General features: G+C 44.0%; 1 protein-coding gene across 2 annotated transcripts in view; it reads left to right on the forward strand.

Moving 5' to 3' along the window:
• Window positions 1–21,474, forward strand: part of DHX35 (DEAH-box helicase 35) — a 494,424-nt gene that overhangs the window by 48,013 nt on the left and 424,937 nt on the right. For both annotated transcript variants that reach the window (XM_069243783.1, XM_069243784.1), the window contains exon 3: window positions 18,376–18,468. In XM_069243783.1, coding sequence (XP_069099884.1) covers window positions 18,376–18,468 — 93 coding nt within the window. The remainder of the gene's footprint in view (window positions 1–18,375; window positions 18,469–21,474) is intronic.

Below are 21,474 nucleotides of genomic sequence, written 5' to 3' on the forward strand. Positions count from 1 at the left end.
GATCAGAGTGGGGTATATAGGAGTGGGGTAGATAGAAGTAGGGTAGAGGGGGTATATTGTGGTAGAATGAAGAGGGATAGTTTGGGGTAGACTGGAGTGCAGTAGGGGTAGATTGAAAAAGAGAGGATTATGGTGTGTTGGAGTGGAGTAGGCTAGACTGGAGTGGGGTAGATCGGGTGGATTATATGGGTTAGTATAGAATGGAGTGAGGGTAGAAGGCAGTAGTTTGGGGTGGGGTAGATTGGGGTAGTTTGTAGTGGTGTGTGGTAGTTTGGCTGGAGTGGGGTAGATTGGGGTAGAGCTGGGTAGAGTGGGGTAGATTGGAGTTGAATTTATTGGGGTAGATTGAAGTGGAGTGGGATAGATTGGGAAAAAGTGGTGTTCAGTGGATTGGAGTGGGTAAAAATTGGAGTGTGGTTGATTGGTGTGGAGAGGAGTGGATTTAAGTGGAGTGGTATAGATTACCGTGGAGTGGGGAGGAGTAGAGTGAGGTAGATTGGAGTGGGATAGATTGGGTGGGTATGGTAGAGTAGATTGGAGTGAAGTGGGTTAGATTCAAGTTGAGTGGGGTAGATTGGAATGAGATAGGAATGGGGCAGGTTGGGATAGTTTGAAGTGGAGTATTTTGGAATGGAGTTTGGATAGAGTGGTGTGGAGTAGGTTGGGGTGGGTGGTAGATTGTAGTGGGTTTGATTGGGTTCGAGTGGGGTAGATTGGAGTGGAGTAGATTGGAGTGTAATCAATTCGAGTAGATTGAAGTGGGATAGCATAGAGTAGGGTGGATTGGATGAGGTATTTTGGAGTAGGGTAGTTTGGGGTGGGGTAAGGTATGTTAGAGTTGGGTAGAGTGAGTTAGATTGAACTGAAGTGGGGTAGATTTGAATGACATGTTAGTATGGAGTGAAGTGGTGTGGGGGAGATTGGGTAGACTAAAATGGAGTGGGTAGGGTGTAGTTGGTTAGATTGGATGGATTTGAGTGGAGAAGATTGGGGTACAGTGGAATGGGGCAGATTGGAGTGGAGTTGTAGAGGCTGGAGTCTAGTCGAGAGTAGAATGGAGTGTGATAGTTTGGGGAAGAGTGGGGTATATTGGAGTGGAGTGGGGTAGAATAGGGTGGAGTAGAGTGGGGTAGATTGGGTGGATGAAAGTAGGGTAGATTGGAATTGAGTGGTGTAGATTGATGTGGGGTAGACTGAAGAGGGATGATTCGAGTGGGGTGGATTGAAGTGGGGTACAGTGGGTTTGGGTAAATTGGGGTGGGTGGAGTGGGATGAAGTGGGATAGGTTAGGGTAGAGTGGAGTTAATAGGGATAGATTGGGGTGGGGCAGATTAGGGTGGGGTAGATTGGAGAGGTGCATAGTGGACTAAGTAGATTTTGGGTGGAGTGAGGTCAGGTAGATTGGAGTGGGGTAGATTTTAGTGGAGTGTGGTGGATTGGAGTGAGGTAGATCGGACTGAATTGGAGTGGAATAGATTTGGGTAGACTGGAGTGGAATAGATTGGGGGAGTGGGATAGATTGGGATAGGTGGGGTAGATTTGAGTGGGTTGAATGGTGTAGATTGGTTAAGAGTGAGGTAGACTAAAGTGGGGTAGTTTAGATTGGAGTGGAATAGATTGGTGTTGTGTGGGGCAGAGTGAAGTGGGGGTAGATTGGCGTGGGGTAGATTGGGGTAGATTGTAGAGGAATATATTGCGCTAGATTTGAGTGGAGTGGGATAGCTTGAGGGATAGAGGAGTGCAGTGGATTGGGGTAGATTGGAGTGGAGTGTGTTTGCCTGGAGTTGGGTAGATTGGGGTTGATTGGAGTAGAGTAGGGTGGAGTAGATTGAGTGGAGCAGGCTGAGTAGATTGGAGCAGAGCAGTTTGAATGGAGTTGGATAGAGTGGTTTGGGATAGATTGGGATGCAGCGGGGTAGATTGAACTGAGTTGAAGAGGTGTAGATTTGGGTGGAGTGGGGTAGACTGTAGTGGGATATATTGGGGTAGGTTGGAGTGGACTAGGTTGGGGAAGTGGAGTGCAGTGGATTGGGGTAGGTTGGGGTGGGGTAGATTGGAGTACAATAGACTGGAGGGGAGGGGAATTTATTACATCGAGTGGGGTAGATTAGGGTGGAGTGGGGTAGATTGGAGTGGGATACATTGAGTGGAGTGTGGTAGGGTAGATTGGAGTGAAGTGGAGGTGAATTTGAGTGGAGAGGTGTAGGTTGCAGTGAGATAGGTAGGAGTGGGGTAGAGTGGGGTAGATAAGAGTGGAGTAGGATAGATTGGAGTGGATTAAGTTGGAGTGGCGTTGGATAGAGTGGTTTGGGGTATATTGGAATGGGGTGGGGTAAATTGAAGTGGCCTTGGTTGGAATGGAGTAGATTGGGGTATGTTGGTGTCAGGTGGATTGAAGTGGGATGGTTTGGATGAGGTAGATCAGAGTATGGTAGTTTAAGGTGGAGTGGGGAGGAGTAGATTGGAGTGGGGTGGAATAGGGTGGATTGAGGTGGAGTGGACTATATTGCACTGGAGTGGGAATAGATTTGAGTGGCACTTGGCAGTATGGAGTGAAGTAGAGTGGGGTAGATTGAAGGCATTGGAGTGCGTAGATTGAGGTGGATTGATTAGTGTAGAGGGTGGGGTAGGCTGGAGTGTCAAAGGGTGGAGAGGAGTTGGATAGATTGGAGTGAAGTCGAAATTGGAGTGGAGTGAGATAGATTGGGGAAATGTGTGGTGTAGTGGGGTAGATTAGAGTGTGGTACATTGGGGTGGAGTGGGGTAAATGGAGTGGATTAGAGTAGGATAGATTGGATATGGATTAGTATGTATTGGAGTGGGGCAGATCGAAGAGGAATGATTTGAGTGGGGTAGTTTGGAGTGGAGTTGGGTAAATTGGAGTGGAGGGGTGAGGTAGATTTCATTGAGGGGTTGTGGGGTGGAATGGAGTGAAGTGAGGTAGATTGGGGTAGATGGGAGTGAAGTAGGTAGTAGTAGATTGGAATGGGATGGGTAGATTGGGAAGAGCTAGATTGGGGTGGAGTAGGGTTGGGTAGATTGGAGTGGGATAGATTTGGATGAAGTGGGTTAGATTAGAGCAAAGAGGTGTAGAGTTTAGTGGGTGGTGGTAGACTGAGTGCAGTAGATTGTAGTGAAGTCGGTGGGGTAGATTTTGGTAGATTGTAGTGAAGTGTGGTTGAGTGGAGTGGGGTAGGGTAGATTGAGTGGAGTGGGTAGATTGTGTGGAGTGGGGGAGTTGGAGTAGGGTAGGTTAGAGTGGAGTGACGTTGGATAGATTGCAGTGGAGTCAGGAGTGGAATGGGTTAAATTAGAATGAAGTGAGGGAAATTGGAGTGGGGTAGATTGGAGTGGAGTAGGTTGGATTGGGTTTAATTGGAGTAGGATGGATTGGGATAGATTGGAGTGGAGTAGATTTGAGTGGATTTGAATGGAGTGGCATAGACTGTGGTAGATTGGAGCAGAGTGGGGTAGAATTGAATGGAGCGTGGTAATTTGTGGAGTGGGGTAGGATTGATTGTGTTAGATTGAGTGGAGTGGGGTAAAGTGGAGTGGAGTGGGGTAGATTAGGGAAAGTGGAGTGGGGTAGATTGGAGTAAGGAAGACTGTAGTGGAGTGGGGTAGATTGGATTGTGGTGGAGTGGATTGGGGTGGATGGGAGTGGAATGGGGTAGATTGGGTTAGAGTGTGGTAGATTGAAGTGGAGGGTATTAGATTGGGTAGGGGAGATTGGAGTGGGGTGGATTTGGTTAGATTGGAGTGTAGTATGGTTGAGTGAAGTAGGGTAGATTGGAGTTGAGTGGGGTAGATTGGGGCAGAGTAGGTTAAAATGAAGAGGAATTGGATAGACTGCAGTGGAGTTAGGTGTGGAGTGGTGTAAATTGGACTGAGGTAGAGTGGAGTAGAGTGGCGTGGGGGTAGATTGAAGTGGGATTGGGTTACATTGGAATGGGATGGATTGGGATAGATTGACACGGATTGAATTGGAGTGGCATAGACGGGTATAATGGAACAGAGTGGGGTAGATTTGAATGGAGCGTAGTAGATTGAGGTAAAGTGGGCCAGGGTTGATTGTGTTAGATTGAGTGGAATGGGGTAGAGTGGAATGGAGTGGTGTAGATTAGAGTGGAGTAGGCTAGATTGGGATAAAGTAGAGTGGGGTAAATTTGGGTGGGGTAGACTTTAGTGAAGTGGATTGGGCTAGAAAAGAGTGGAGTGGGGTAGATTGGGTTAAAGTGGAGTAGATTGAAGTGGGGTAGATTGGAATTGTGTGGGGTTTGATTGTGGTGGAGTGGGGTAGACTGGAGTTTTGTAGATTGGAGGAGATTGTAGCAAAGTGGAGTGGTTTGGGCTAGATTGGAGTTGAGCGGTATAGATTGGAATGGAGCGCGGTACATTGGTGTGAAGTGGGATAGAGTGGAATAAAGTGGGGTAGATGAGAGGGATAGTGGTGTGGACTGTCTGGGCGTAGAGTTGAGTGTTGGGTTGTGTTGTCTAGTGCGTAGCATGTTGTAGAGTGGAGTGTCATAGAATGGAGTGGAAGGGCAAAAAGTGGATTGGTGCAATGTGAAGTATTCATGATGTAGTAGTGCACTGCCATTATAGACAACACATTTTCCATTGAAATGACCTTTTACATTTGCACCAAAATACATGTTTATTGACACAAATGATAATGTGTGCAAATGTCATCACCAGGTGCATCAATGTGTTCTGATCTCATTTAAATTTGTTTCTACCACACTCCACAATTGCAAACAAATGTGATTGATTTGCACTGATTCTGATATATTCTGAAACATCAGCACAGGCCTCTCTTTTGTTGTGTACTAAAAAACCCTCTCCTCTTATATGGGTACTCAACTCACTTTGAAGTTACAGAAAGAAAAATAAATACCAAGCTCCCTGGAAGAGATAGCTTGACATTTGCACAGCAAATGTGACAAGATGAGAACAAGATTTAAAGGCCTGTTTACAGGAAGCGAGTGAGTGGAAGAATACAGTAAACAAGGTTTGGGCAATGGGAGGGACAAACTCAAGCTGGACAGCCTAAAGCAAAAACAGCCAGCAAATAGGAAGTTAGAAAATGTGAGTTTCTAACCACAAAGCCAATGTTATGTCTTGTTAGCATCCCTTAGTATAGCACAGCAAATCACCCTGAAGGAATAGCTTGGCGCTTTGCTGAAGTATGAGTATACGGAGACTAACTAAAACAGCAGAGTTTTTAGGAGGTATTTTTTTAAGCTTTCCCAGCTCTGTACACAAATGAATTTTTAGTGGAAGCTTATTGCTGTAGAGGGGGACCAGATAGGAGAATGACCTCCCACCGAACCTGGAGGTACAAATCTGCTGAATTAGAAGTAGGGCTTTGTCAGTGGATCTCAGCAGCCTGGTCGGGAGATCGAATATGAGTCTCTGTTGTAAGTAAGATGGAGCGTTGCCATTCAAGGATTTGTAAGGCAACACATCTTATCAAGCATTTGCAATGCAATAGGTCTCGCGTTTTTTTGAGTTACAACTATTGACATTATACTTCATAACTGAACTTTGCTTGCCACATAAATTGGTCAACCTTGCCTCATAATTTCGTCTTTTCCTACCATATAATTCCGGTGGCCCAGCACTTAACTAAAGCGCTTCAATTTACCTTCTTTCTGTATCTTAAAACATATACAAAGATAAGAAAAATACCAGGAAGAAAGATTTAAAAAAAAAAAAAAGTGAAAGGATGCCTACCGAGTCAAAGGAAAGAACAAATCAAAAAACGTAATGAAAGAATGAAGGGAAGAGGAAAAATAGTGAAAGAATGAATGCCTGATGAAGGAAAAAGAGAGGACCGAAACAAGGGAAGAAATAATCAAGTTTTTGCGAGTTTGAAAGAGGAGGTAGCAAGAGGAACAGGGAAAAAAAAAAAAAGAAGAGGAGTAGAAATAAACAGCTGAAAGAAAGAGCACAACTGTTAAAGTATGGATTTTAAGAGCTGGAAAGAGAAAAGTGGGAGAGAAAAAAAACACTGATAGTAAACAGAGTAAAGGAAAGAACGGAGTGCAGTAGGTGAAACAGACCCTCCCAAATATAGATGGTAGCTAAGAATAAATTTAATTGGCTCCCCCATGTCCTCAAACAGAAGTCAGAGTGTAGAACAGCAGGGGGCACTGCAGGACAGCAGGTGGTGCATTATCAGAGTTGTATGTGAACCCCAATACAGCAATTTTGGGACACCTCAGATCAGGATTGGGGGTATAGACAGAGCTGTGTCCTGGTCCAGTGCTGGAATAACAGAAAGGCACAGGACGAGAAGTGGGAAATGGAGTGCCGTGTAATTCCTGGTATGATGGGGCTCCGCAGGTTAGGGTTGAGGTGCACTGACAGAGTTGTATGTGGGCTGAAGTACTGGAATAATAACGGGCACACAAGGTCAGAAGTGAGGTATTGTAGGAAGCTGGCCTGGTGTGTGGTGGGTACGCAAGGTACTTACACCTTTTACCAGGTCCAGATAGCCCCTCTTACGGAAGTGTAGGCAGTGTCTAGAAGCCAGGCTCTTTAGAGGTAGCTATGGATGAGCAGCCAGGGCTTATCTGGGAGACATGCAAAGCTCATGCAAAACCACTTTAGTCACACAGCACTTACACACATGAAAGAAAACACTCAGTTGTACAAAAATAAAGTTACTTTATTTTTGGTCCCAAAATACCACACAATACTAGATGGGCAACCCTCCAATAGGAGGTAAGTAATACACTAATCATATACACTAGTAAACAGCAATAGGCATAGAAAATATTAGAAAACAGTGCAAATGTAAATAACCAATAGTGGCCCTACGGGAAGCCCAAACCGTATACTAAAAAAATTGAATGCGAACACAGGACCCCCCACCCAGGTAAGTGGAATATATACAGGGGACTAGGAGTACTAGAAAACCACAGAGGTAAGTAACACAGTATCCCCCAGTGACCAGGAAAGCAGGAGTAATTCACTGGAATTTTCCCAAACCACCCAAAAGGAAGGAAAAGAAGAAAGACTGCAAGAAACCAGTGGTGGATTCATGGAGAGGAAGGCCTGTGGAGAGAGGGGACCAAGTCCAAAAGTCTCAGTGGAGTCGTCGGTAATGAAGAACAGGTCAGCACTGCAGCCTTGGAGCCGTAGAAGAGTTCCAGAGGAATGCAGAAGATGTCCCACGCTGGAATGAAGATTGCAGATGGGTGTCGGTGCAGGAATTCAACATACAAGCCTTGGCAAAGACACAGAGTGCCCACACGACCAGAGGCAGCACCCACAGGAGTCCCACAGGACAGACACAGAAGTCACAGAAGGTAACCACGCAGCACTTCAGAAAGGGATCCCACACCGCAGAAGATCCAAGCAGAGAGCTCTGCATCGCAGGAAGGAGTGCTGGGGGCTGGACCTGCACGTTGCCTGGAGTTCCCTTGGAGGAGATGCAAAGAAGCCTTGGCAGCTGCAAGATACGCTGGGCACAGGGGGTACTGTTCTGCGTGGGAAGACAAGGGCTTACCTCTGCCAAAGTTGGACAGCTGGCAGAGAGGACCTAGAGGACTACTCCAGACTACCACCAGTGATGCAGGATCCACGCAGCCTAGGATGAGAGGAGATCCACGTAGCCAGTCGTCGTTGCAGTAGGTGCCTGCGGATGCAGGGGTGTGACTCCTTCACTCCAAGGGGGATTCCTTCTTCTTTCTCGTGCAGGCCGAAGACTTGCAGCCCTCAAAGAATGCACAGCTGAACAAATGTAGCAGAAGCTGGAAGGAGCCGTGGAAACAATTTTTCAAAAAGGGTCATCTTCGTGGTTGCAGATTGCTCTGCTGAAGGGCCTGGAGTGTGTGACTTGAGGTGCACTGGTGAAGCTGCGCCTGAGGTTCCAGTACTGGAGAAGCAGTGTGAAGACGTATTGGGTTCCTGGCACGGCTGAGGGCTTGGAGTGTGTGAATTGCTGTCCGCTGATGGAGCTGAGCTAGAGGTCTCCGGGACTGGAGCAGCAGAATGTACTGACTGCATGTAGTGCTTTCCTCTTATCTAGTTTTTAAGCACTAACATAACACAACAGAAATGCACTTCTGAGGTCAAAGAAGACTTTTATTGTTGTTAATTCTTCCCCAACCACAATATTTATGAATGACGAATTAGTAGCTTTCAAGCCCGCGTTAATCAAACAAAATATATCAGTTTGCAATATACACAGCAGGTTATATTTATAAGATATTGAATGCAAAGCAAAACAAATACTTCACCGTGTGGAAAACTATTTACAGCTTCATCTTTCTAAGGTCTGCAAGCTGATGACCCCTTGTCAGCCGCGAGAAAGAGATTCATCTACCCACACGGGTTTGCTGGCAGCTGAGGGTGTTGACGAGTTGGTAGATTTCTAAGTGCACACTTTAAAAGTGTAATTGTTTTTGTTGTTCGGAGAATTACAGAAATTGTTTTTTTTGGAGAATCACAGTAGCACGGCAGACCATGTCTGAGAATGCATGTGTTGGTAAACTGCCCGATGGTGCTAGGAAAAACTGTGAATTGTTTTCTGTTTGGAGAATTACAGAAGCACGAGGCTAAGAGGAAAGCACTACACTGCGAGAACGGAGGTGTTCTGGCAGACAGCGTGTAACGGATTCCTGGCACTGTCACAGCTGAGGGCTTGGAGTGTGTGAAGTGCAGTTCACTGACGGATCAGGGCCCAAGGTCCCAGCACTGGAGCAGCAGAGTGTACTGACTGCGAGAACTGAGGTGCTCTGGTCGACAGCGTGTGTGCTGTTCCTGACGCTTGCATGGCTGAGGGCTTGGAGTGTATGTGAAGTGCGGTGCACTGACGGAGCGGCGTCCGAGGTCCCAGTACTGGAGGCGCAGTGTATACTGACGGCAAGAACTGAGGTGCTCTGGCAGACAACCTGTGTGACGTTCCTGCTGCTAGCAAGCCTGAGGGCTTGGAGTGTGTGAACTGAGGTGCATCAATGGAGTTGCGCCTGAGTTCCCAGTACAGGAACAGCAGAGTGTACTGACTGTGAGAACTGAGGTGTTCCGGCAGACAGTGTGTGGGACTGGCACGGTTGAGGGCTTGGAGTATGTGAAGTGAGCTGCACCAATGGAGCTGCGAGTGGGGTCCCATTATGGAGCAGAAGTGGGCACTGCCAGTAAGGATTACAGAGACCTGGTAGAGCTGGGTGCCTAGGCTATAAGCAATTACAAGGGATCCTCCTCCCTTGCTTTCTGCACCCAGGCAAGCACCCTTGGTAAAGAAAATCCAAGCCAAGGAAGGGCGGGAGCCAGGCAGCTGAGAGAGGGTGCAGTGAGCACACAAAGACCAAATGTTATCAAGGTAACAGCCTGATTTATAGCCTGGTTTACAGCTAAACTCGGAGGAAGAATGCTCTGCAAATGAAAATGGACAGGAGCAAGAAACAAAGTGAAAAAGAAGTCAACTACAGACCAGATGTACAGGACAAAGTGTAATTATACTCCCACACAGAAGAAGGAGGGACAAAGAAGCATGACTGACCACTAGCAAGCAAGGACTTTTAAATGACACTGAAACTAGCAATGAAATAGCTGGAAACCCACAGAAGAAGTATTCTTAAAAGTATACAAGAGGATGTACGCTTATGCTCGACATGGAACTGAGTGTATTCCTAATAGGAAGCCAATGCAGATAGTGTAATACAGGAGCAGAGGGAGAACCAGATGGGAGATCACACACAAGTCCCGCTGCAGTATTCTGCAACACCTGTAATTTAAACACCAAGGGCTCATTTGCACTTAAAAGTAAAGCATTTCTGTAGCCAAAACAGCTTGTAATTAAGACTTTAACTAGGGTCTTTTAGTGGTGGGGGGGGCAAGGGAATGCTTTTTGCAATAAACGCATGGTGGTTGAACAAGTTCCACATTGGGGTCAGGCCTGTTCTTTCATGGACAGAGAAGTGTCTAGCTTAAAGCCATAGTTTTTACCTACTTGTTTTGGGGATGGGGCAAATCCCAGTTCGGAAGGCAACTAATCTGGCTCTCACAGGTGTTGGGCATTCCTGAAAAGAAGTATTTCAGTTTTATTCTCCAGTTAGTTCGAAGTAGTTGTTGGACATCAAAGAAGATGTCTTCTTCATATAGTCAGAGAAACGTGCTTTGACTCCTTCCAGGTTGGGACCAAAGGAGGTGACTAACTGTGTGTCATCGGCATAGGATATTGCCTCAAAGCCACATGTCTTAATGATTTGTGTCAATGGGGCAGCATAGATGTTGAATAATGTAGGGCTTAGTGTGGACCCCTGCGAAACCCCTTTCCTGACCAGCATGGTACAAGATTTAAAGAGCTTCAGAGAAATACTTTGTGTACGGTCTTTCAAGAAATCAACCAACCATTGGAGTGCTTTGCCGTAGATTCCGATGTCGTGCAGTCTGCGAATTAAGGTGTCATATGAGACCGTATCGAAGGCCAAAGTCCGGTCCAGAAACACAAGCATCATTAGGGTCCCTGTATGCAGGGATATCTAAGTTCTGAAGCCTGACTGACAGGGTCGGTGAGCTTATAATGCTCCACAGATGTAGGGAGCTGCTTGTTTATAACGCTCTATAAACGTTTGCTAAGGAGGTGAAGGAGTGTGACTGGGTGATAATGTGAGGAATTGTTAGTGTCACCTTTTGCCTTTTTGAAAACGAGAGAAACGAGTGCAGTTTTCTAGACGATTGAGACAGGCTGAGTCTACATAAAGATTAAAATGGGACATAGTGGCTGGGCCAGTGAACTGGAGAGACTCGCCAGAATGCTAGGATGGCACAAGTCCAGTGATTTAGCTGTTTTTAGCAGCCTCTGTGTTTGCTCCAGAGTGCAAGGGGCAAAGCATTCCATATGAAAGATGGCCTTAGAGGAAGGCAAGCTAAAATCAGGAAGATAGAAAAGTTGGCTCTCGGTTGGGGGTAATATTTGCATAAATATTGTTTATATTCTCCTCAAAAAAATGGTTAGCAAGTCGCAAAGCTCTTGTGTAGCTGGGATCAGTGTTTAGCAACAGACGTAATGCCTTTCTAGGACAGTATGTCCCCAAGATGTCTTTAGCAAACTAGAGAGCTGTGCTGCCTGGTAGGCTTTGACCTAAAACGGGGAAGTTGGCTACGAAGTTTGAAAGAATGGAGGAGTGTTGCTGATTTGTCCTTTATTGTTGTATAAACAGACTCAATTACCTGGAGAGATTAATCTGAAACTTTTCGAGACAATTATTTAAAACCAAGAGAGCAGGTAGTTTAATTATATCAGATCACAGCGAACTGGAGCAAACTAATAACAGGGTGTCAGTAAGCTATGATGGCATAGTGTGATCTAGTAGGCGAGAACAACCAAGACAAACAATGCACAATATACACACACTAACAAGGACCAGCTCTCACTTAACTTTACCACTAATTTATGATAATAAAGGCATGCAATTAAATGCACTGTCATAGGTGACAAGCAGATTAGTGTTTAAAAATTAGAATCAGGGGTGATGCTCACCACATAATCTAAAAGCTATGATTATCAGCCAAGAGTAAAGTAAGAAGAGTATATGGAAAATGAAGGCCAACCAATATCGCACGTTCTGAGCAAAACGTTTAATGTTTGATGATGGCCCAATAAATAAAGTGCCTGTTTTTCTTTTGCTTTTTCAGCTGAAATGAATATATACATGAACAATTTAAATATAAAATGTACGTAATTTTTGGTAATTTTTAGGCCTGTTGTCACAGAATATTTGCCTGCTTGGGACCCCTTCTCATGACTATATGGCTTTGTTCCATCATTAGACCATAGATTCTTTAACATTGTTTTAAATGAGTGATTCAATCCTTCTGCTACTGATATCGGGGAATATGTTTTTTCATTTGGTTAGAATTCTATGAAGGGCATAGTTAATGCTCTCTATTTCCATTAGTTACTTTCCTCCAGACCTTTTCTCCCACCTTACTCCCCCTTGTTGCCAAACTCTCCCATTTCTGTCCTGTGGTTCTTTCTTTGTTTTTTTATATATATTGCTTTTGGGAGAGTCTGGCAGCTACCCATTGATACTGGTTCGCTTGCTTTCCTGCTTGTCCACTGTAACCTACTGCTCTCCTTCTGCTACCCACTTTATTTTTTAATTATTATTTATGAAATATTTGTGCTAGGGCCTGGAAGCCTCACAATGCTACTGTGATGCACATTTATATTTTTTGCGTGGCATGCCCGCACATACTTTATTTTCTTACTTTACCATTCCAAAATGGTTGTCTTCTTCATGCAATTGTAAATTAGGAGTGAATCAAAAAAGAATCAATCAACGATAGCTATTTGTATGTGCATGCACCAACATACTTTGAGAAAAAGAGATTCCAAAATTTCACAATTGAGAACAGATACCTGCTCTGTCACTGTTTCCACCTTGGATAACATAACTGCACTGACTTTATTGTGGAAAAATATGCCCAGAAACTGTAATGCATGTTTACTCTGCCTGTATTCTATCGTCTTCGACCACAGCACAGGCATGCCCTGTGGAGAAAACTTCGGGATTTGGGTATTGCAGAGGGTCTACTAATAAATGATATTAGCTCTGCACACGGCCACTTGGTGTCAAGTAATGCTTGGTGGTAACTGTGGCCTCACACCTAAAATTGAAACTAAAAATGGCCTATAACAAGTCTATTAGTGCCCCTTCACTTTTCACTTTATATTACTGATCTCCTGCGGCTGATGAACCTTGTAGGGGGGATTCCCAAAGGTAGGGTCTTACCCGATGGGATATGTATAGAAACAGTTAAATCATGCCCCTGTCTAGGAAAGATGTTGTCAGCTGATTTAACTGCGAAAGAACACATCTGGTGAATAAGGCACTGTCCCATGCAAACACACTTAAACCACTTCTTAGTGCTAGCGGCCAATAGGCACTTTATCCATTTACTGACTCTTTAGAAGATGAAAATCCCTCATGCACTAATATATGGTGTAGAAATTATAAAACCTGAACATTGGCACTTTATGCATAGAGCAGAAGGAAAAAGTTTGCATACCATCTGTAACATAAATACCATGGCACCAATCGAGGCATTATGCATCCTATTTATTCAAAGAAGAACTCCTTGACGAAGCTTAGATGTGCTGAATGTTTCCCCTCTGCAAGCGGTGACCATATTCTGATATCTAATCTTGCACAGGCACTTAGGCACTTGAGCACTATAGCCTAAAAGTGGTAGCTTTGCAAGATGTGAGTTGTTACACTTTCAGAGGCTATCTAAAGTCTTTTATGAAACATAGCTTTATGGAGTAGGATATTCGCCTCTGTGGGAGAATAAAGAGGCTGTGGGAATTCATATGAACAGGAAGTGATTCGGCCCACAGCCCTATTTAAGATGGAATTTAAACCATAGTCTCGAAAGCTGTACGTTAATGTTTAGACGGAATTGCCTTCCTTTAAGTTGTGTTACGGCAGCTTAGCAGCGAATCAGCTGGGCCAATAGGAGGTGTAAACTTTGCAAGGGTGCAGTATAGCTGGTTTAGCATGTTCTGTATGTTCGGTTTATTTGCCCTGTTTTAAAATCCCCCAGATGCCGTTTTGTTAAACCCATTTTTATGAAATATGGTATTAAATTAGCTAGAGCTGCCGCTCAGTTGTTATACAGCTCGGTAAATGAAGTGATGTGCGACCGAATTTTAAAATGTTTGCAGAGTAGGATGCTCAGTTTCAGTCTAATAGGATCAGATAGAAGTTCCAAAACTTGGAGGCTAGGCAGAACAAAACCTGTTTGGATGGTTTTACTCTTTTGAATACTGGAATTTTTAGAATGAGATTTTGTTCCCAGTGTTTCTGCCACCTACTGTAAGTTGTAGTTTGTTGTTCAGATATGATGGTTTGCGGATTGTTGGGACAGAAAAGTCCTCTTCAGGGTAATTAATTTGCACCCTTTCTTTGAGTGCCCAACTGTACTGGTGTCTGGATCCCTAATGTGGATTTTTGTTACCATAGGTAAACACAGATGTGCGCCTTTACAGAGGCTTGTCTCACAGAATGCTGTCTTGTTGGACCACAAGGGGGTTTCAAAGTGCTACGCTTATAGTGGTGGAAGGTTACTGCCTTCACTAGACGCTAAACAGCACAAGTTCAGTGGTAGCAGCACACAGTGTAGTGATCAGTAGGAGTGAACAAGTCCTTTTTAACCTGTGTCACTAGACTGAGGCCACAGTGCCGGTGCTGTGTGCTTGACTCACACTTGGCCTGCATCAGTTTGATGTGAAGTGCATTGCACTGCAGGAGTGATACTCTTCACTGTTTGTATGTGTGCCCTGAGAAGGGTACAATACAGGGATAGAGCAGTGCTGTGCAGGGTGTGCATGGTGAGTGCATGTGCTGGGTGTATGTGTACCTGCAAGGAGCACAGTATAGGAAAGACATAGTACTATGCAGTGCTTGCATGGTGAATGTGTGCACTGGCTGTAGGTGGCAAGTGGCATAATACAGAAAGATTACAGTACTGCACAGTGCAGGGAGAGCAAGTGTGTGTGCTGAGTGTGTCTGTGCCTGTGGTGGCATGATATATGGAGGTAACAGTACTTGGCGGTGTGTGTGCTGTGCACATACACTAAGTGCAAGTGTGCCTTTAATGGTACCTTACATATAGGACCCTGGGTTCCATTTTGGGAGGTCTAGGCCTAACCTGGTGAAGACATGAGGCGGTAGAGGAATCCTCTCAGCCAGATTTGTGTATTGCTGCATTCCCGTAGCTGGGTGGGACACATTGCAGGAGGAAGAGTGAGGCTCTCCCTATACACTTCAAATAGTGATCTTTTTCAGTGAGGGATCACAAGGAAGTGTCTAGACAGATCTCAGGAAAGAGATTGAGCTTATAAGGGAACTGGGAGCATCAGATTAACCTTTTGATTTAGATATCACTGTGGTTCTCATCCAGGTGTGATATCTAGTCACACCAGTGGCTTGTGTTGTTGGACTATCAGCTTCGGAGTCTCTACTGCTGTGACGGATGGCTTTTCAAGAGGAAGAGGGAGAGGGGAAGTAGGTATTTCATAAGAAGTGGAACCCCAATATAAAAAGTAAAATACACAGACTCTAAATCACATTTAGTGTCTGGAAATGGACTATAAAAAGGGGAGATTGAAAGCCTTAAAGCTATCACCTGCAAAGCAGCCAGATGGGCTCTGTGAGGAGGGGAAGCTCTGCAAGGTTTCTGCCTGTGACCAGGCCTGTAGACTAATGTCTGCTAGTCTCCCTGCTGAGTGCGGTGTCATCACCCAGGGAAACAAAGACCACCTACCTGCTTTGGAGCCTACAGCACCAGCACCTGCCTGCCTCTCAAGACCAGTGCGCCCTGTGAGGAAGAAGAGAGCCTTGGAAGGAGCGAGGTCTAGTAAGGAGCCCTGTAGAGTGGACTTCTGGTGCAATGTGTGAGGAGATGGTTTGTTTCCTGTGTGCAGGCCAGAGTCGCCAATCCACGTATGCCAGGAAAGAGTTGCTGTGATGATAGCTGTGTAAAAGGATTGCCGTAAGGACAGAAGCCTGTGTGGCACTGTTACAGCTACCCTGTGAGTCAAAGGGCACCACTATCGAATAGACTGCTTTGGGATCTGTGGCAAAACCTTTGTGACATGTAGTAGTGACCCATATGCCAGGAAGGGCTGGCGTGTTAGACTGCTATTTGGTAAGGGCCAAACCTGGTGTGGCAACCTCATATGCCAGGAAGGGTTGCTGGGAATAGTTGTGCCATGTGGGTCAGGCAGCAGACTGTGAACTGTGAGCAGCGGTGACCCATAGGTCACCAGGCGCAATAAGAACTGTAATTGTCCCGGTGCTGTGGACTCAGTGAGGCTGCAGTGGAAGCATTGTCACCTCAGCTGGATCAAGATCAGGAGCATTATAATCAAACCCCCATCCCACCCCACACCCCACCTTTGGGAGTATGGAAGCTTACCCTGCAGCAGGAGTGCGGAAACGCCTCTGATCAGTGCTGGAGCATGACCACAGAAGCTAAGAAGAGAGCCTGTGCTTGCCGAGTGCTGCTGCAAAGTCCGCATAAGGCCGACTCACCTGAGCAGGACAGGAGTTGTTAAGAGTGCCAGCGGATGGGACACCTTCCAACACTCTGCATGCTTACTTCCTGCCACAGCTGATAAGACCTACCTGGCCCTCGGGGACTTGCTGCTGAAAGTGCTGGGGCGCTAAGACACTTTTGACTATATTCGAAAAGGCGGAGTGGATTCCTGAGATAAGGCCTGCTAGTGAGCATTCCCTGGATGTGACACCAGTGAATGGGGAATAACCCCAAACACACTGTGAGGAGCGGGTGGGACAGGGACTTGGCAATGAAATATTAGAGCCCCGGAATCAAGGGGGAAGTGTGTTGTTGTCTGTGAATCTTCCTTTGAATGAGTCGAGATAGAAACAAAATACTTATTTTGGTTATAAAAGTAGTATTTGACTAGACATGTATTTATTGCTGCTGCTGCACGCTTTTTTGACTTATTCACTGTGTTTACTCATCTATGTCTGCTCCCCAACATACCACCAGGGAGCCTTTGACTGCTTCTCTATGTCTACCACTGAGAGTCAAGTGCAAAAGGAGTACTTGGTTGGGCTCAGGAACCCCTGCATGCCTGTGGCCCCATGAAAGGTGTTCTTACACCGATATATAGGGCCATATGTACGAACACTTTTTCCCATAGACACAGAATGGGTAAAAACCTTTGCTACATCTGGCCCATAGGGCTTATGGGATAATCAAGAAATATTGAGGCCAATTAGCACCTTGAGGGAGAAGCCAATGTAGGTATCTTAGAAATTCTTCAATTCTCATTTCCAGGGAAACCAATTGCGGTGTCTTAGGATTGTATGGTATCATTTGTTGATTTAGCACTGTACATAGTTATCAAATTGCACATGGAGTAAATGAAAGTCTCCTGCTTCGTTGCATACCAGACAACGGTATTGTATTTTGTTTATATCATTGAAGAAAAAACATGACAGTGAGAATATTTTTACATTGTATTCGTTAATAGCACTGACGTAGCTTGAGTGGGTTCAAGAGTGGAATGAAGCCCAAAGAGCAGTAACATCATCTCGTGGCCGCAGAGGCAGCTCACTTGAAATACAGTACTTTGTTTTGATACAAGGGACACAATAGTTTGGCACATTTTAAAACTTGTGGTCATTCATGTTTTTTTTCTAACGCTTCAAACTCACAAAGGTCTGAATCTTAGGCTTTCTCAGTGTCCATAGAGATAATCATTATAATAATAATGTCCAACCTCTCCAGTGCAGCTTTGATATCGTGTAGTCTCCACTTTCCGGATATTGTCTGCTAGACATGTTTGACATATACCCACTACATACTGGCTAGCCATACATGGATGACATTCTGCCCAGCCTGTAAAGTAAATCTTATCTTCTGTATTAATCAGTGAAATAGCATAGTATAATAGAAAGGTGCATATTTTTAACTATATTTTATATGTGAAATATGTACTTTATTTTATTGAGAGAAATCCTACTTTCGGTTAATCCAGGCGATCTGTTTTGACAAGTAGATCTTTCGAAATTTATGTGAGAATTACTTGCAGTTATTGTTCACATTTTCCTAACTATAATGGCTTGCGTTGCATCCTTTCCCACTCAGCATATATTTTCGTCATGTTCCTGAAGCCTACTAACATTTGTTTGTTAAATAAAATGGCAGTCTAGCCAGTTTCCACATTTTCATAAAGATAGCAGCTTACTCTGGGGTTTGACCTAAGTCATAAATTGGGAAGAGTAAAACTGAAGCTAAAGAGCTATGTCCAGGGAAAACACTGCGGCCAACGTAGATATGATTAGAGTTGCAAGTAGATAGAACACTGCAAATAGTTCATCTAAAGAACTTCAAATATGATATAGATTTTGAATTGCAGGATCAGTCAATGAAGTTACACCCATATGTCTACTTAACTATGTAAAATACAAAAATCACAGGTTTTCATGAAAGTATATGCTACGGTGCATTCTTGTCAGAATATATTATTGAAACAAGCATGATACATCTTAAAAAGAGCTATATCCTTGAATTGAGTTGCCGATAATATATGTAAAATATATATACCGAGTAAGCAATAGAAACAATTCTGGATGTAAAGATTTAAAATACATAAGTTAAAGTATCTTGTAAAGTGTCTGCTAAAACGGCATCCGTCTCTTCTATATGTGGCACTGAGACACACATTTTCTGTGATAACTAAACACATACAAAGTAAAGAAGGCTTGTTTTTCTAGTGAAACACATGGGCCTTGAAACTGAAATAAAAAATAGGAACTTTTCTGAATCATGTTATACTTTTCCTCTAATCACTTCTCTTTTATACCATGACTGTCTACATTGCAGCTCAGGAACCATATCTTGTACTTGGTGGAAAACTTTCAAACTGTTGTGATTGTCGGTGAAACAGGATGTGGGAAGAGCACCCAGATTCCACAGGTGAGCAGGAGTGGCATGTGTATCTACCTGAAACATTGTAAGAGACTGAATATTGTTGATTGCGTTATGGAGTTTTGCTAAATTGTACCTGAAATATGTATGGAGTGTATAATATTACAGTGTAACTTGGCCATGCCGCAAAACCTTTTGGTATGTTATTTTACCAAAGCGCACAAATGACTGAGGAAAGATTTGTTTTTAAAGTGCACCTCCATCAAAATTAATTATTAAACATACAGCTGCAGTATGTACTCTTGCTGCATCTTCTTTCGAGATTTTTCGATTCTGCAGAGGTGATACTCACCTTATAAATGAAGATCAGTTGTTGCATACAATGCCCCTGCATTACTTGCATGCTTTCAGGGGAAGATTGTTTAAGAAGGGTGGTTAAATAGAAGGTGCCTAATCAAGGATCAGTTGATTTTAAAATGGAGTCTTCCTGTTGTTTGATCCTACATTGTAAGGAATCTCCTTCATGTTTCCACCAAAGTAGGAAAGGTTCAAGATTAAACATTGTTTTGTTGTGTATTTGGGTGACAAACCAAACTTATTGGCATTGGCAATGTCTTAGCCACAGACATAAACAAGCACTTGCAATGCAGTGGGTCTCGCTTTTGCTCGAGTTAGAGCTATTAGCTTCATAAATTCCTAACTAGACTTTACTTGCCACATAAATTGAAAAAGAAAAGTAAAACAGTTGACATAAGCAAGCCAGTTCAATGCTCCATGGCCTCCATGAGTGTGAGCTCAAAGAAGAGACACAATTGTGCAGTTTATTCATGTAACAGGGTTGATGGCCAAGGTGGTAACAAAACCGTCCCAAGGAGGGACAAATGTAAAGCATTTGCCAATGATGATAAAGGATTTTTGAAAGGCAAGCCCATGAATGAGTGATAGTGATGGGCATGTGGTGGGTGTGGTTAAAAGCCCACTGGTGGATTACAACACGTCAGAGTGCTTGCGTGTTCCACCTAAAAACCCGGTCAGCACCACTGTGGCTTCTGTTCCCGTGACTGCCCTTTCCTGCTCGGGTTTTGGCCTGTCAGCACCACCCCGGTGCTATGAATGTCCGCTGCTGAGACAAAGGGGCCTATTTACAGAGGCGTTTGGGGGTATGGAAAGATTGTTCCTATAGTACTCTTTTACATACTTTTACATGACTTGGTGAACTGCCCCAATACATCTAAAATTGAATAGAATAGAAACATTAATTGAATATTCATATACAAGTACAAGTAGAACGGACTGTACCTTCTTTGCACTTTTACTAATAGGGAGTTGGACGTCCGCTGTAGAGTCACAAAGCTATGTAAGATTAGGTGAAGTATTACTCCTGTAATACTACCTCCCGCTTCTACTCATAAATGCTTTTTTTAATGGCCCCATAATTAATAATCTTAAAAATAGGTCCACTATCTGGCAGGGGCGGTGATAATCACATAAAGACATGAAGATGGACTGTGGTCAAACAGGAAATAGTATGAGGTGACTAATGTTTTAAATGTGCTGGCACTGTCATATACTAAGCACCTGCACTTTGTTTATTTTGTGAGGGGAGGGGTAGCTGCACTTCCTAGCAGAGGTGCAATACTTTTAATTGGAGATAACCAGCAGTTCTCTGAAGTAGGTTCTCTGGTATAGGGTATCCATGCTCCCATTTCCCCATTTCAAACACTGGAGGTGACTGGAGATGAACCATGCAGAAGTGCTAGCCATGATGATATGTGACAGAATCAAGGATGCAATAAGTGATTTCTCAATGTTTTAAATAAATATGGAGATGCAGTTTTGTCTCTTAAAGTGCGGATTGGCTGACTGGAGAATTTTTTCCGCACATGGTTTCTGCTTGATCTCTTCAAAAGAAGGTACTATAGCAATAGTCCCTCCCAAAGTCTGGGTCTCTCACACTTGCGGTCCTCCCACCCGCACCTTATCCCTGGCCATCAGCTCGTCAAACGCTGCAACTGGCAATTATCAGAGTGGGCTTTGTGGTTGGCCGATTATTGCTGCTAATATTTTAAGCAGGTGTCATTTTTTGTGGCCTTAATATCTAAATCTTGTAATAACAACTTCCAAACTTTTCACGCAAATATTGACATTGTCATAGCATGTCAGATTGAGACGCTGACCGTTTAATAGTGTGAGGTGTCTTTTTGTCTAAAATGTTGGTAATTGCAACAGATCTTCCTTGCTGCTCAGACCTCCAGTCACTGGAGTGTACAGGGTGACATATCTTAGAGCTATTTGTTCTGCACAGCAAGGGCAGCGTGACTGTGAATTTCACAGTGGCAATACAAAGCACACCATTGTATGTATCTGTTTTATTAAAGCTTCTTTTTAATGTGCTTTTCTTCTGTATATTTGAGAAACATGCCCCATGTTTTAAATTGTTGCATGGCCTTTGTTTCTGGACTTCTGGCTCTCTGTTACTTCCTTTCTCCGTTTTGGTGGTGCATCCCCAAACTGCATCTGGGCATGGCCCTTTCCTGCCATGAGGATAAGCCATAACTCTGGGTCTAGATTCTATTCCTCACCTTGTTCTGGCCGAACTTCGATACTCGCAGAAACTAGAAACTCTGAAGTGAAGGATGAATGAAAATTGATGAGGCTCTGTGACTAAAGAAAGTATTAAAACCATGAAAATACAGGTAGGTTCTGGATCCAAAATTCTGGGATGGGAGAGACTAAGGGCCTGATTTAGACTTTGGCGGTCAGGTTACTCCATCACAAACACGATGGATATCCAGTTTGCTGTGTTACAAGAGCCATAGGATATAATTGAAATGTAATACGACATACAGGATATCCATCACATTTGTGACTGATAAACCAAGTTTTACCAAACTCTAAATCATGCCCTAAGAGCTTGTGGTTGATGATGTGAGATACAGCCACTGCAAGAAAAACACCATTGCTATAGTTCGTTGTCCTGGAGTCCTCCCAAATCTGTAGCAAGAGCCAGTTATGTGTTTGAGGGGAAGCAAAATCAACTTGAAAGTTCTCAAG

Source organism: Pleurodeles waltl, chromosome 7 (assembly GCF_031143425.1).
Source record: "Pleurodeles waltl isolate 20211129_DDA chromosome 7, aPleWal1.hap1.20221129, whole genome shotgun sequence".
NCBI lineage: Eukaryota > Metazoa > Chordata > Amphibia > Caudata > Salamandridae > Pleurodeles > Pleurodeles waltl.